Source organism: Plecotus auritus (genome assembly GCF_963455305.1).
Source record: "Plecotus auritus genome assembly, chromosome: 13".
NCBI lineage: Eukaryota > Metazoa > Chordata > Mammalia > Chiroptera > Vespertilionidae > Plecotus > Plecotus auritus.
Window position 1 is genome coordinate 23,098,960 of NC_137779.1, and position 13,455 is coordinate 23,112,414.

The 13,455-nt window shown below is 52.4% G+C and overlaps 1 protein-coding gene across 4 annotated transcripts in view; it reads right to left on the reverse strand.

Moving 5' to 3' along the window:
• Window positions 1-6,602: 6,602 nt before the first annotated feature.
• The window catches only part of IGSF9B (immunoglobulin superfamily member 9B), a 50,131-nt gene continuing 43,278 nt past the window's right edge, over window positions 6,603-13,455 (reverse strand). For 3 of the 4 annotated variants that reach the window (XM_080650697.1, XM_080650696.1, XM_080650695.1), the window contains one exon: window positions 6,603-9,606. In XM_080650697.1, the coding sequence (XP_080506823.1) occupies window positions 9,398-9,606 (209 nt within the window). In that variant the 3' untranslated portion in view covers window positions 6,603-9,397. The remainder of the gene's footprint in view (window positions 9,607-13,455) is intronic. The other variant, XR_013959585.1, reaches the window with a different exon arrangement.

The window sequence follows — 13,455 nt, forward strand, 5'->3', positions numbered from 1 at the left end:
GGAGCCAGGGAATACAGCGCGGGCATATGGAACAGCTCATGTTCCTGGAAGAGGCTGTGGGGCTCAAAGGCGTAGTCAGAGCACCCCATTCCACCAACCTGTCCATTAACTTAGAGGTTCAAAGGCAGGAAGTTTTGTTGACTCCATATCCCATCAGATCTCAATCCATTTATGCCTTTAGGAAAGACCGGCTCTTCAGAGAAACGGAAGATCTTTGCTGGGCTATCTATCTTTCCTCTCCAATGTCTACCTTTTAACACCATCTTTCTGAGCGTGTGTGGCCAGGAGCATGGAAAAGGCAGAGGTAAGAATTATATCCCCTCCGAGCTCCAGAATGTCAAGGTAGGGGCTATGTCTCGTCTTCACTTTTGCTCACATAAATGACGAGCCCAACTGGAGGCTGTGGGATGGGATGGGATGGGATGGGATGGGATGGGATGGGATGGGATGGGATGGGATGGGATCTGTGCAGGTCAGTGACTCTTGATCTCATACACCTGGTGGCCACTGAAGTGTCTACGGATCGAGCCTTGGACTTAATGCGGACAGGAGTCGAGTTTAGAACAACACGAGACCTAGTGGAGGGACTAACCCTTAGAGGGGCCTGTCGTGCTGAAGTAATTTATTCTACTAGTTGCATGTGCACCAGATGTGGGACAGGGTGTGTAGAGCAACACAGGAGGATGGCTCGAGAACAGGAAGACGCCTTTGTGTGGGGGGAGGGGCTGCAAGCCAGGAAGGGGCACAGAATGTGTCACTTATTCTCTTGCTCAACCTCCCTACAAATTCTTACAAGAAACATGTGGCCTCCAGAGAAGACTGCAGGAAACAACCACCTCTGAGGACAGACACACAGCCACGTGGGCCCAGTACTGGAGCCCTTCCAGTACTCACGAACAAAGCCCACTTCTCCTTCAGCGTCCTTGGAAACGGGGGATGTTCTGAGCAGGTAATTCGGGGACCCAAGGACAGTGCCTGAGGGAAGGGCAGTGACCCATCAGGTCTACATTATGGAGGCAGAAGGGTCAGGAATCAGACTCAAGCTCCACCCTACCTACCCTACTCTTCCCATAATATCCCAAAATGTTAAGAGTCCTTCCCATGGCTGAGGCATCCGGGTCCTCTAATGATCAAACTCCAGAAGACAAGAGCTCTTGGGCAGCTGCCACTTCGGCTGGGGAAGAGGGGTTCTATTGCCTTTCAGTTGACAAGCCGGATGAGAGCAGAGAGACTCATCCATGAGTTTCTCCTGGCTGCCTGCCCCACCTGGCCCTGCACCAGCTCCAAACACATGGCTCTCAGCTCCTGGCGAGTCAGAAGAAAGAGCCAGCACCAGGGGACCACTGCCATGGCTGCAAGGCGTGCGGCTCTCGCGGCAAATGCGAGGTCTTGAATTCTCAGAGAGGCATCCTTCAGGGCACACAACGTTTCCCGCTCCGATACAAGTGAGCTCCTGCTCCCCAGAACCTCCAGTTCTGGGTCAAGTTCGTCCGATACACTTTTCCGTTCTCTGAGTCCCAGGCCAGGTGCCAGAAGCAGTTTCCACCTGGCTCCCTCCTCCCCGTTATGCCCCACGTCCTCTCTCACTCCTCATCCTCCACTGAGTGTCCTGGGATTGACCCATCCCATCTCCAATGCCATCTTATTTTCCAAATAAAGTACTAACTGGGGGGGGGGGGAGGGAAGGGGGGGAAGAAGCATATATAGTATATTTATACTAGCTATCACATTCACACTGGTTCCAAGAAACTGCAGCGAGAACAAGCAGGATATTCTTCTCGGAGACAGTCCGTGCAGTCAGCCTTGCAAAGCTATCCCAAGACGCCTCCCTCTCGCTGCCACGCCCTCCAGGAGTGCCTGAGTCAGGACAGGTACTGTGAGACCCTGAGCTGCTGAGCTGGATCCCTCTGGAGGAACTGAGTACCAACCCACAGCAACATGGGGGCGAAGGCGACTCTCCATCCTCACCATATTAAGCACCTGTGCCAACGGTTTCCAGCCACAGTGTCCCCATCCCAGTGACAAGCACCCTGTGGGTCCTGGGTTAAGGGGCCATCCGATCCAGTCGCTCCCACAACCTCCAGCTCACTTGTCCTTTCTGCAAGTGGACTGTGTTGCTGTTTTCAGATTTGTCATATATACACATTTCCATCAGAAATACCCAAGCAACGCTGAACAGAGCGTCTCAAAGGAAGAGGCAGAGAGGAAGGATGGGGAAGGGGGGAAGGGGCATCAAGGCATGAGCTAGTATCCTGCTCCAAACATCTCTAAGCACAGGTACAAAAATAAAGCGAACTATGACTTCATATAGATATATAGATATATAGATAAGCTAGCTAGATAGACTGTATATAGGTTTCCTCTCTATGTATATATGTGTGCTGAGGGCACCAGGCCCCACTCCTCTGGCCCAGTTCCATCTCCTGCCCTCCCATTCCCCAGCCCCAGATGTCTCCCGTGCCTGAAGCCTCCCACTCATGACTATTGCACCCACCCACCCTTACCTAAGTCCCCCCGTCTCCTTAAAATAGAACAAATTATATGTATATATTTATATATTTTATATACAATCTCCATAAAAAATACACTGACGGTGGTATATTACTAACTGTACCCTCCTACCAAAACAGAAGTTGCCTACCAGAGAAAAGGTCAACCAGAAAGAGGCCCGAGGCTCCTTAGGTGAACTAGTGTGTCCCTACAAATCTCTTCACACACATACACACACACAGCACAAACACACACCATAAATACCCACACACCACACACAAACACCCCACCATAGCACACAAACATACATCACACACAAGACACACGCATCATAAACACACCACCACCACCACCACACACACGCACATGCGCGCGCACGCATTCTCACACACATACTCTTACTTCCTGAGCCCAGAAAAGGAGCACAGAATACACACCTGGCTGGGAGCTAAAGCCCACACTGAGAACCTGGGAACGCCGGAGGGACAGGTGAGACGGTCCCTTCTCTGTCCCAGCCAGGACACAGTCTATTCATGACAGACCTTTGATGGTTGGCAGTAGGCAATGTATAAAGATCCACTGATAGAGTGATGGGCAATTTCCCTTCCAAGGATTGCAACGTGACCACGAGCAGGTCCGTTGCCCTCCCCTGGAAACAAGGTTTCATAGATGCCCTCACCTAAAGGAAGCAAAAAGGCCTTACGTCCTCATGACCAATATGAGGAGAGTTGGCATTTGTCCCTTCTGTCTACATATGTGAACAGCCCACACATGGCCCAAAAGCATGCTTGTGGTATTTCTAAGGCTGAAAATGCAACTCCCCCCTCCCCAGCCCAACCTCTCTCCCCTCCCAGACTCCCTTCCCCACCCCACCGTCTCCCCAGCGTAAACCATGCACAAGGTCAAGATCCCTGGAGCCATAAGTAAGTGGCGGAAGCAAGGAAAGGGAACCTAATTGGTGTGTTTATGGGGTGGAGGGGCAGACCTTGCCCCAGCTCCTAAAATTAAGTTCAGGAAACCCAGCGCCAGGGAGAGGGGGAGCACATTTCCCTGATAGCCATGCCTGTTACCATCTCATGGGATGGGAAAGGCAGAACCAGGGACCAGGGGCAGGAACTGAAAACGTGTTCCACTCTAATCCTCCGCCCTAGCTCTCCCGGCCAGGGCTCCAAAGCTGACAACTGTGTCATCAGTTCTTTTCAGAAACCCCCAATGACCACGACAGACCCACACAGGAGAGAAAACCCACGTGACTTCCACTGCTGGTTTCGGTTCTAACCAAAGCAATTTAGCAATCAAGATACTCGGGACTCTTCCTCCTCAAGGCATGGCCAGCTATGAAGAATCATTGTACTCATTCTTCCTGTTCCCTTATCCTACCCAGAAACCATCAGAATCTCAAGATAAGACTCCTCTCTGGGGGCCTTTGGATCAGATTCATCTAGGAGGAATTATCCCATCAGCTTCAGATAAGGTCATGAAAACACTTCCGCCCTCTCAGCCGCCCAGCACACAAAACGTCGGGCGGGGATGTGTTATTTGCTCCTGAAAGACATATTTGGAAAGTATAGACGGGGAGGCCCAGAAATAAAACACTGGACCAGTGTGGCCTCACTCCCAGTCAGAGGGAGGGGTCGTGACAGACACCCCTAACCGGATGACAACGACGAGCTGCAGGAATGCTGAAGTCCAATCCGGGCTCTGAGTGTTGGCGCCCTGACTTCTTGTAAAGAAGAGATGTGTCAGTCTGCCTCCTGATCTGCAAGGAGGCAGAGCTGGGGACATCAAAGAGGACAGAGGCATCTGCTCTGGTCTTAGCGTAAATCTCTCCTCTCCTGCGTCAACCAGACGGGGGCCTTAGCCTACCGAAGGAAGAGAAAGGGGGGAACAACCTCTAGGTATCGAGACGCCGTGTAGCTTCCTGGTCTGAAGACGGTCTCCGCCCCTCAGAAAGGAAGGGTAGTCAATGCAAAGGCCAAGCCCTGATCCCTCATCTCCATCACCAGCGACAGTGCCTCAGGAACAGTTTTAGGCCCTGGAAGAGGAGGGGAGGCCCCCTGCCACTTCTGCTGATGAGAACGAACCCACGGAGCTCCCACTGCCAGAGCTGTGACAGCCCGGGAGTCTCAAACAAGGCTCCTCTCCGGGGGCCTGAGGAGCCCCCGGTAACAAACAGATGAAGTTGAAAGACATCAGAACACTGTGTCCTTGTTTGCTTTGGGCACTTAGTGTTAGAGGCAAATTCTAGAAGCAAGGAAGCCCAGCTCAGAAGCTAGACCTCTTCCAAGACCCCTTCTGGGCCTAGGTGGCAAGACCCCACCCCCACAGTCTGTCTGCAATAACAGGATCACTCTCCTACATCTGGCCCCACCCCCACCCCCAAGTGAGCTTCACTGCCACGCCCTCTCAGCCCATCCCCACCCCAAGGCATCACTCCTCTTCCTTTTCCTGAGATGACCTCCAACCTGCACGCAGTACCCTTAGGGGCAGCTAAGTTATCATGGGCCCCAAAGAGCAGGGTAAGCCTTGATGTCCCCCAGCTTTGGTCTCACTGTCTTATCCCAGGATCCCCACTTTCCACTCCGTGACTGACCCACCTCTTCATTCCCCTCCCACCCTCACAGACACCTGGCATGAGAACATGACCTCCTCCCTCTGCCCCAGCTTGCTAACCCCACTTCCTGAAGACCCAGCCCATCGATCACCTTATTCATTCTCATCCTGGACATTAGCACCTCTCCTGGGCCCTCTCCCCAAGTACAGCTTCGGGGGCTCCGAGCCTCCAGCCTGCGGAGCCCCCTCCCTTTATTTTGGACAAGACAGCAAGGCAGGGCTGGACGAGAAGTGAGGAGACCCTGCACCCTTCCCAGAGGAAGACACTCCTTCCCTCTGCTCCCAGCAGCCCCTGTGACAGCCGAAGCTCCTCTCATGCAAGCAAAGCAACCCCAAAGTTAACTGCGAGCGTCTTCTCTTACGGACCCTAAAAGCACGTTATGTACAATTCTCCCCCAACCCACCCCGAGCCTCCCAAAGCTTTTTCTAACAAAATCGGAAGCTGCTCCAGTCACCCACGCCCTGGCCCTGGATCCTAATCCTGGGCTGGCAGTGTCGCCTGATGCTCCTGAAGTCTGTTTCTCCCCTGAAGCTACTGTTTTGTCAACCTTGGGAAAAAGAAATAAAAACCTGTTCAGGAAATTCTACCTGTTCATCCTACCCAGTTTCCTCTGCATGAAAAGGACCCGGGAAGACCACTGACATCAGTTCAACCCGCAAACGTTCAGATCCCAAACCCAAACTAAACCCAGAGAGCATGAAGGAGATCCATGATTTCTCACCCCGTTCCACCCCCACCGCCCCAAGAACATGATGAGGGGGACACAGGCCTCTTCGGAGGGGGACAGGGACCCTGCCAGCCCTGGGGATGAAGCAGCTTTCCTGCTGAGAAAGTAGAAGCTCAAAAGGCCCCTCACACGCCCCCTGGTCCCCTCAAGGAGAGCTCCAGGGAGACGGGCTGGGCAGGGCCACCACGACGAGCGTCCCGCAGGACCCCACTCCTGCCCCGAAACCCACCAGTGCTGTCGAGACGTGGGACTCCCCTTCTCCTACGGCTCATTTTCTTTCCCCAAACCACGGCGGCGGCGGGTCCCCCACATGCTTGACAAGCTCCTTCTCAAAGCATCTGACCCTTTTCCTTGCCCACGAAAGTCAGGATGCAGAATGGAGGGGCAGGCCAAAGCCGAGACCCGGGAATTGGTCTTTGAACTCCTTCCACGGCAAGGCTGCCAGACCGTGAACGGGGAAGGTTGGAAGACATTTGCTCTCCCACACGGTGGAGCGTGAAAGTCCTAGGACAGTGGTCGGCAAACTGCAGCTCGCGAGCCACCACGGTTTGCCGCTCTGTTGACTAATGAATTTGCCGACCACTGTCCTAGGAAGCTGAACAGGGCTCATTGCAATCGTTCAGGGACAGAGAACAGAGGACATATGGTCCTTAGAAATGGCTGCACCCCATCATGCACAACCTCACACAGGCACTCCCCCACCCCACCCCCACCCCTAGCACCTGAATGTGTGCCAGAAACATCGTCCCTCCATCCCGGGGACAGAGGCGCTGCATTCTGGCAATTCCCATCACAGTCCTTGCAGGAGGTACTGAAACAGCTCCCAGGGGGTAGGAAGGCCGCTGGCCTTCAAAGACACTGTCACAGAAGGAAGCGCTCTTGGGAGGAGAAATGAACCCGCGCCCACTCAGAGAGGAGAGGGTGGCCTGTGTCCTTCCCTCGCCCTCGGCATGCCCCGCACAGCTGCGGCCCAGTGGCCGGCAACACACTGCTCCCATCTTGGGCCTGACGTGCTGGAGGTGAGGGCGTGGCCAGAGGAAGGAAAAGGGAATCAGCACCTTGGTCAGCACTGGTGACACTCAGGTGGTGGGGTCCCCCTGGAGAGCACAGCCATAGCCCGCGGCACCTCAGCCCCGACTTCGGCTCTCGATCCTGTGTGACACCTCAAAAAGGCAAAGCTTCCCCCTCCTCTTCTCCTTTTGTAACCAGAAGGGCCCAGAGTTCCAACGCTGGGCTGAGAAAGTCTGATCTAATTCATCCTGAAGACCCACATCCCTGACATCCCCCATCGGCGTTGCAGCTGGGACCCAGCCCACGTGAGAAACTGCAGGTAGTGAGCACAGACGGAGACTCCTGATGCAGAGCGAGGCCCCGTGCCCAGCAGAGGTGCCCGTGACCGCTGATGGGCTCACGGCAGAGGCAGTGCTGCCCGGGAGGAAGACTGCCACCACTCCCGGCTCCCGTTGGCTGGGGCCGCGGGCCGGTGGGAAAGTGGAGTTGGATGTCCAGAGAAGTGTAACATTAGCCGGAAGGTCCAGGGTCCACCCCAGGGCGCAGGCCCAGCCCCGGCGCTGAGGCCGTGGACCGACAAGGGCCAGACACTGCCCCTTTCTACCTCTTGCACGGAGCGTGGCATTCAGAAACGGACTGTGGCTGCGCCTGGGGTGGCAGACCTGCGGTGGAACTGGTCCCCACGGGAGAAAGGAAGCACCGGGTCTGGGTGGTGGAGCGCCCAGCCCTGAGAGGGGAGCGCCCAGCGGAGCGGCTTCCTGCTCTCGGAGGCCCCACCGGCCTCGGTCACGGGGCTGGGCCACGGGCAGCTGCAGCGAGACTGGCAGCCGCCCCCAGTGCTTGGACTTGGCCGATGTGTGAGCAGGTGACTGAGGAGAGGTAGATGTCCCCAAACCCAGCAGGACAGCAGCACCGAGAAGGAAAGACTTCAAGGAACCCGACAGCCACCTGGGTCCGGGCGGCCAGCAGGGCGGCTCCAGCACAAGAGGAGGGAAGAGAAACCAGACACGCCCGTCCCCCTCGGACTCTGCCCTATGCCTGGGCAGTGCCATCATCTGACGGGGGAGAGAGAGAGAGAGAGAGAGAGAGAGAGAGAGAGAGAGAGAGAGAGAGAGAGAGAGAGAGAGAGAGATGCATCTTTAGGTGTTTTAAGATGACCTCGCAGAAGCGTCTGGTGCTAACAGTTTGAACTAGGACAAGATTTGGGCAGAGCGCCCCTTCCACCTTCATTCCATGCCTCAGCCAGTTCCACTTAAACAGAACCAGGGGAAGAGAGGGGGTCCAGAGCACCCCCAGAACCCCCAGGCAACCTAGCTTTGTCTGATCCCGTTCCGCCCACGCCGGGCCCACAGGGTGAAGGGGGGCCCCGGGCACGGAAGAGTCTGCAGGCAGCACGTGGAGAGCAGGGAGAGGAGCCGCCGGCGGGCTCCCTGCAAGTGGCAATTAATCAATCTGGGAAATTAGCTCCCACAAAAGGAAAGGAAGAACCCAGTCAGCGGCTTTGGATCAGCGCTGCGAGGGCGCCGAGCCGGAGGCGGGCTATGAATAGAGCAGCGGCAGCGAGGTGTGCAGCGCAGACGGCTCCAGAACGGAGGCCCTTTGGCCCCAAGGCTCCCGCCGACCTGGGCTGGACCCCAAGGGGCTGATGGGTGAGCACGTGAGCTGGTGCAGCAGGCCTGCTTCTCGGCCCTGCTGCTAAGAAGCTTCCACTTCTGAGCCCAACAGTGGAAGGAAGATGCCAGCCCAGCCCTTTGCCTGCCACCCTTTCTTCACCCAGGAACCAAGAAATAAAGGCTTGTGTTCAGTTCTGGGGCAACGCGTGGCTGAACCCCCAGAGCAGGCAGCTGGAAATCAATGGCAAGCCCCCATTTCTGCTCTGGGTGGGAGAAGGTGGAGAGTCAAATGGTGAGTTTGGCTGAGAAGGCGTGACTCCTGTTTCAGGAAGGGAAATCCCTGAGACGGACGTCAGGACACCCACCCAGCTCTCTGCAGTCCCACTCTCTGAGCTTCCTCCTCTTTCACTGACCACAGAAATAAACAGCACTTTGCTTCAATGTACATCTATATACACACAGAGAAGCCCACACACTACAAACCTATGATTTGCACCTATTTCTATATATATGCAGCGTTTGGGAGGACTTAAAAAACCGAAGCAGAAGCCGAGAGCAGTACAAGCCATCGCTTTCCTCCTCACTTGCAAAGATCTTTGAAGAGGTGACAAAAACCCACGGTGTGAAGAGGGGAGCGGTGGGCGGAGGCAGACATCCCGCCCTGTCCCCAGTCCACGTCCTGATCTCCACCCACAAACAGAGGTTCTGCCAGGTCCCATGTCCTAAAGACGAGGCCAGCGGGCCGGGTGTGGAGGAGACCCCGCTCTGCCCAGAGATGAAGGGGCAGAAGCAGAACAGAGGTGTGAGCAGCCCTCAGAAGTACCGGCCAGGCCACTGGGGAAGGGGGGGTGGCGGAGCCGAGGCCCCGGCACCCAGCACGGCGCACCCCGCCCTGGCCCTCGGCCCGCGCTCTCACTCCGGCAGCACTTCAGAGTTGTGTCGTCACAGCAGAGTGGCATGGCCCGGGTCGTCATGGTCCACGCTGTTGAGAATGGCCGTCTGGTCTTCCGGAAGCTGGCGATGGCACAAGTCTGAGAGGCGGGCAAAGGGGTCCGGCCGAGAGTGTCTCTTCTTCTTCCGGAGGCAGACAGCTTCGTCGGGCCACAGGACCTGAGAGTTTGGAAGCTGCTGAGCCTGGGAGGCAGGACCGTCTAGGGAGGTGGGCCGGGCGCACAGAGAAGGCGGAAAGAAAAGAGAGTGGGTGAAAAGGAAGACCGCGGCCCCCGCGCACACACCCCGCTCACCTGCCGGGACACATACTCCGGGCTTCGGTCTTAAACAAAGGGGTCGCTGAGTATACGGGGGACCGGAGCAGAGAGAGCAGAAAAACCACCTTCCTCGTCCCAGAGGGACTTGACTGGGAGGCCCATCCCACAGAGCCCACATCACGGCTGCTCCCCTCCGGCTCCCCAGAGTCAAAGAAGCAGGTGGATCCAGCCAATCCAGAGTTCCATTTTATCTTTTATTTAATCTTGAATATACTTATTTAACATATTTTAGAGAATATCTCTTTTTTTTTCTTTCTATTAAAGAAATACTGCCCTGGCCAGGTGGCTCCGTTGGTTGGGGCCTCGTCCCAAACACCAAAAGGTTGCAGGTTCTCGTCCCAGTCAGGGCATATTGCAGGGCTGGTCCCCTGTCTCTCTCTCTCTTTTTCCTCTCTCTCTTCTCAAAATAATCAATAAAAAACCTATCCTTAGGTAACGATTTTTCTAAAAGGAATATTCATATGTCTTTTTAGTGCCCCCTGAGTACCAGGCACCATTCTAGGTGCTGGGCTTGGGACTTAACACATTTGTTTTCATCCCACCCACCCCCGACCCCTTCCCTTCCAGCAACGGAGGGTTTTACACGAGGGCTTAGGCACGTGCATAGAGTCAGGCCTGGTCCTTCCAGGGCCACGCCTCTGCCTCATGGCCCTGCTGGGGACAGAGATCCAGCCCTTGTTTCCCGGAAGATTACACTCTAATGCAGGAGTGAGGAAGCCAGACAAACTGTAAGACTTGAAAACTACCGAGATAAAAGGTTCAGACACTGCTACAGAAAAAGATAAACCAGGGTCACGAGAAGCAAATGACGGAGACACTGCTGCTCTGACAGAGAAACCCTCGTGAGCCTTACAAAGACCCGAGGCAAAGTGTTCCCGATTGAGGGATGTCATGTGGGAAAGCCCTGAGTTAGGAGCACAGGGGACGTGTTCCAGAGACAGAAGGAAGGCTGCTGCAGCTCACGCCGAGTGAGCAGAGAAAGCAACTCAGGAAGGACAGGCAGGGCGTCCTAAGAAGTTCTTTTTTTAAAAAATATATTTTTGTTGATTTCAGAGAGGAAGGGAGAGGGAGAGAGAAATGGAAACGTCAATGATGAGAATCATTGATTGGCTGCCTCCTGCACGCCCCCCCCCTCCCCCCCCCTCCCCCCCCTCCCCCCCCCCCCCCCCCCCCCCCCCGCACTGGGGATCAAGCCCACAACCCGGGCATATGCCCTTGACCAGAACCGAACCCAGGACCCTTCAGTCGCAGGCTGATGCTCTATCCACTAAGCCAAACCGGCTAGGGCAAGAAGTTCTAAATCTGTCCTGGTTTCAGTGGGAAGCTTCTGGAAGGTTTGAATCAGAAGTATGCGTGCATGTATGTGTGTGCGCGCACGTGTGTGTGTGCATGGGTAGGCACATGCCCAGGACTAAAGGAAGAGAACATGTGGTTACATTTTCTAAAGGTCACTTTGGTGGCTGTGTGTACAATAGACTATAGAAGGAGCTGGGATGGAGGCAGGAGGACCCGTGAGGCGGTGCTTGCCATAGTTAAGGTGAGTGAGGAGTGTGTGTCGGGATGTTTTAGCAGCGGAGACAGGAAATAAGTGGGGTCAGATTCAGAATACATTCTAAATGCTGAGCCAACAGACCTTCCCAATGGATTGGATGTAAGATGTAAGAGCAAGAGAAGAATCGTGGTCGAGGGGTCTGAGTGACTGGGTTGGTAGCAGTGCTATTTATGAAACTGGGGAGGAACTGAGAAAGATTTGGAGAGGATAATCGATAACTCTATTCTGGGCATTATAAAGGCTTATAAACTATCCAAATGCAGCTTCAGCAGACAAGTGGAAATATGAGACTTGAGCTCATGGAATAGGCCTGGGTTAAAGACATCTTTGAGAGTTTTTAATACATAAAGGAACAGGACCACTATAAGAGAACGAGAGAACATGGACATCTGATATGCCTTTTTTTTATTAAAAAAAAAAAGATAGGTGATAGATAAATAGATAGATACATACATACATACATACATACATACTAGGTGTACCGGTTAATAATGCGGATTTTTTTTTCAATAGATGGAGTTACACATATGTTGATATATATGCGATTTGATATGTATGCTATTTTGTTGTATTGACAGCAAGCTTCAAAACTTCATGTGTCAAATTTGCTGAAGGTGTTAACATCATAGATATTTTTATGCTTAAAAATGTCGAATTTCGTGCCAAAAGAAGAGCATTTGCGGGGAGTTTTAATTCATTACTTTATTTTGAAGAAAAGTGCTGCTGAAAGTTATTGTATACTTCGGGAAGCTTATGGTGAACATGCTCCATCTCAAGATACTTGTGAACGCTGGTAAACTAATTATTTCAATGTGAAAGACAAAGAACGTCCAGGTCAACCAAAAAAGTTTGAAGACCAACAATTACAAGCATTATTGGATGAAGATGTGTGTCAAACTCAAAAACAACTTGCAGAGAGATTAAATGTTGCTGAGCAAACAATTTCCGATTGTTTACAAGCAATGGGAAAGATTTTAAAGAAGGAAAATGGGTGCCACATCAACTGAACGAAAGACGAATGGAAAACCGAAAAGTCATCAGTAAAATGTTGCTTCAACGGCACGAAAGAAAGTCTTTTTTGCATCGAATTGTGACTGGCGATGAAAAGTGGATTTATTTTGAGAATCCCAAACACACAAAATCATGGGTTGATCCAGGTCAACCATCAACATCAATAGCAAGGCCAAATCACTTCGGAAAGAAGACAATGCTCTGCGTTTGGTGGGATCAAGGTGTGGTGTATTATGAGCTTCTAAAGCCAGGTGAAACGGTTAATACTGATCGCTACCGACAACAAATAATCAATTTGAACCGCGCTTTGATCGTAAAACGACCAGAATGGGCCAGAAGACACGGTAAAGTAATTTTGCTTCATGATAACGCACCATCACACACTTCAAAACCAGTTAAAGTCACGTTAAAAGATCTTGCCTGGGAAGTATTAACCCACCCGCCGTATTCACCAGACCTTGCTCCTTCAGATGACCACTTGTTCCGATCGATGGCACACACACTTTCTGAGTAGCACTTCAAAACGTACGAAGAAATGGAAAATTGGGTCTCTGAATGGTCTGCCTCAAAACAAGAAAAGTTCTATTGGGACGGTATCCACAAATTACCTGACATGTGGGGGAAATGTGTAGCTAGCGATGGACATTACTTTGAATAAAGCACTTTTGATGTTTCTCTTGAAATTATCATGTTTTCTTTGATTACAAAATCTGTGTTAATAGGTTAATAATGCGGATTAATTATTAACTTGTTAATAATATGGATTAACTATTAACTGGTTAATAATGCAGGTTTTGTTTTCTTTGATTACAAAATCTGTGTTAATAGGTTAATAATGCGGATTAATTATTAACTTGTTAATAATATGGATTAACTATTAACTGGTTAATAATGCAGGTTTTGTAATCCAGAGAAAACATGATAATTTCAAGAGAAACATCAAAAGTGCTTTATTCAAAGTAATGTCCATCGCTAGCTACACATTTCCCCCACATGTCAGGTAATTTGTGGATACCGTCCCAATAGAACTTTTCTTGTTTTGAGGCAGACCATTCAGAGACCCAATTTTCCATTTCTTCGTACGTTTTGAAGTGCTGCTCAGAAAGTGTGTGTGCCATCGATCGGAACAAGTGGTCATCTGAAGGAGCAATACAACAAAATAGCATACA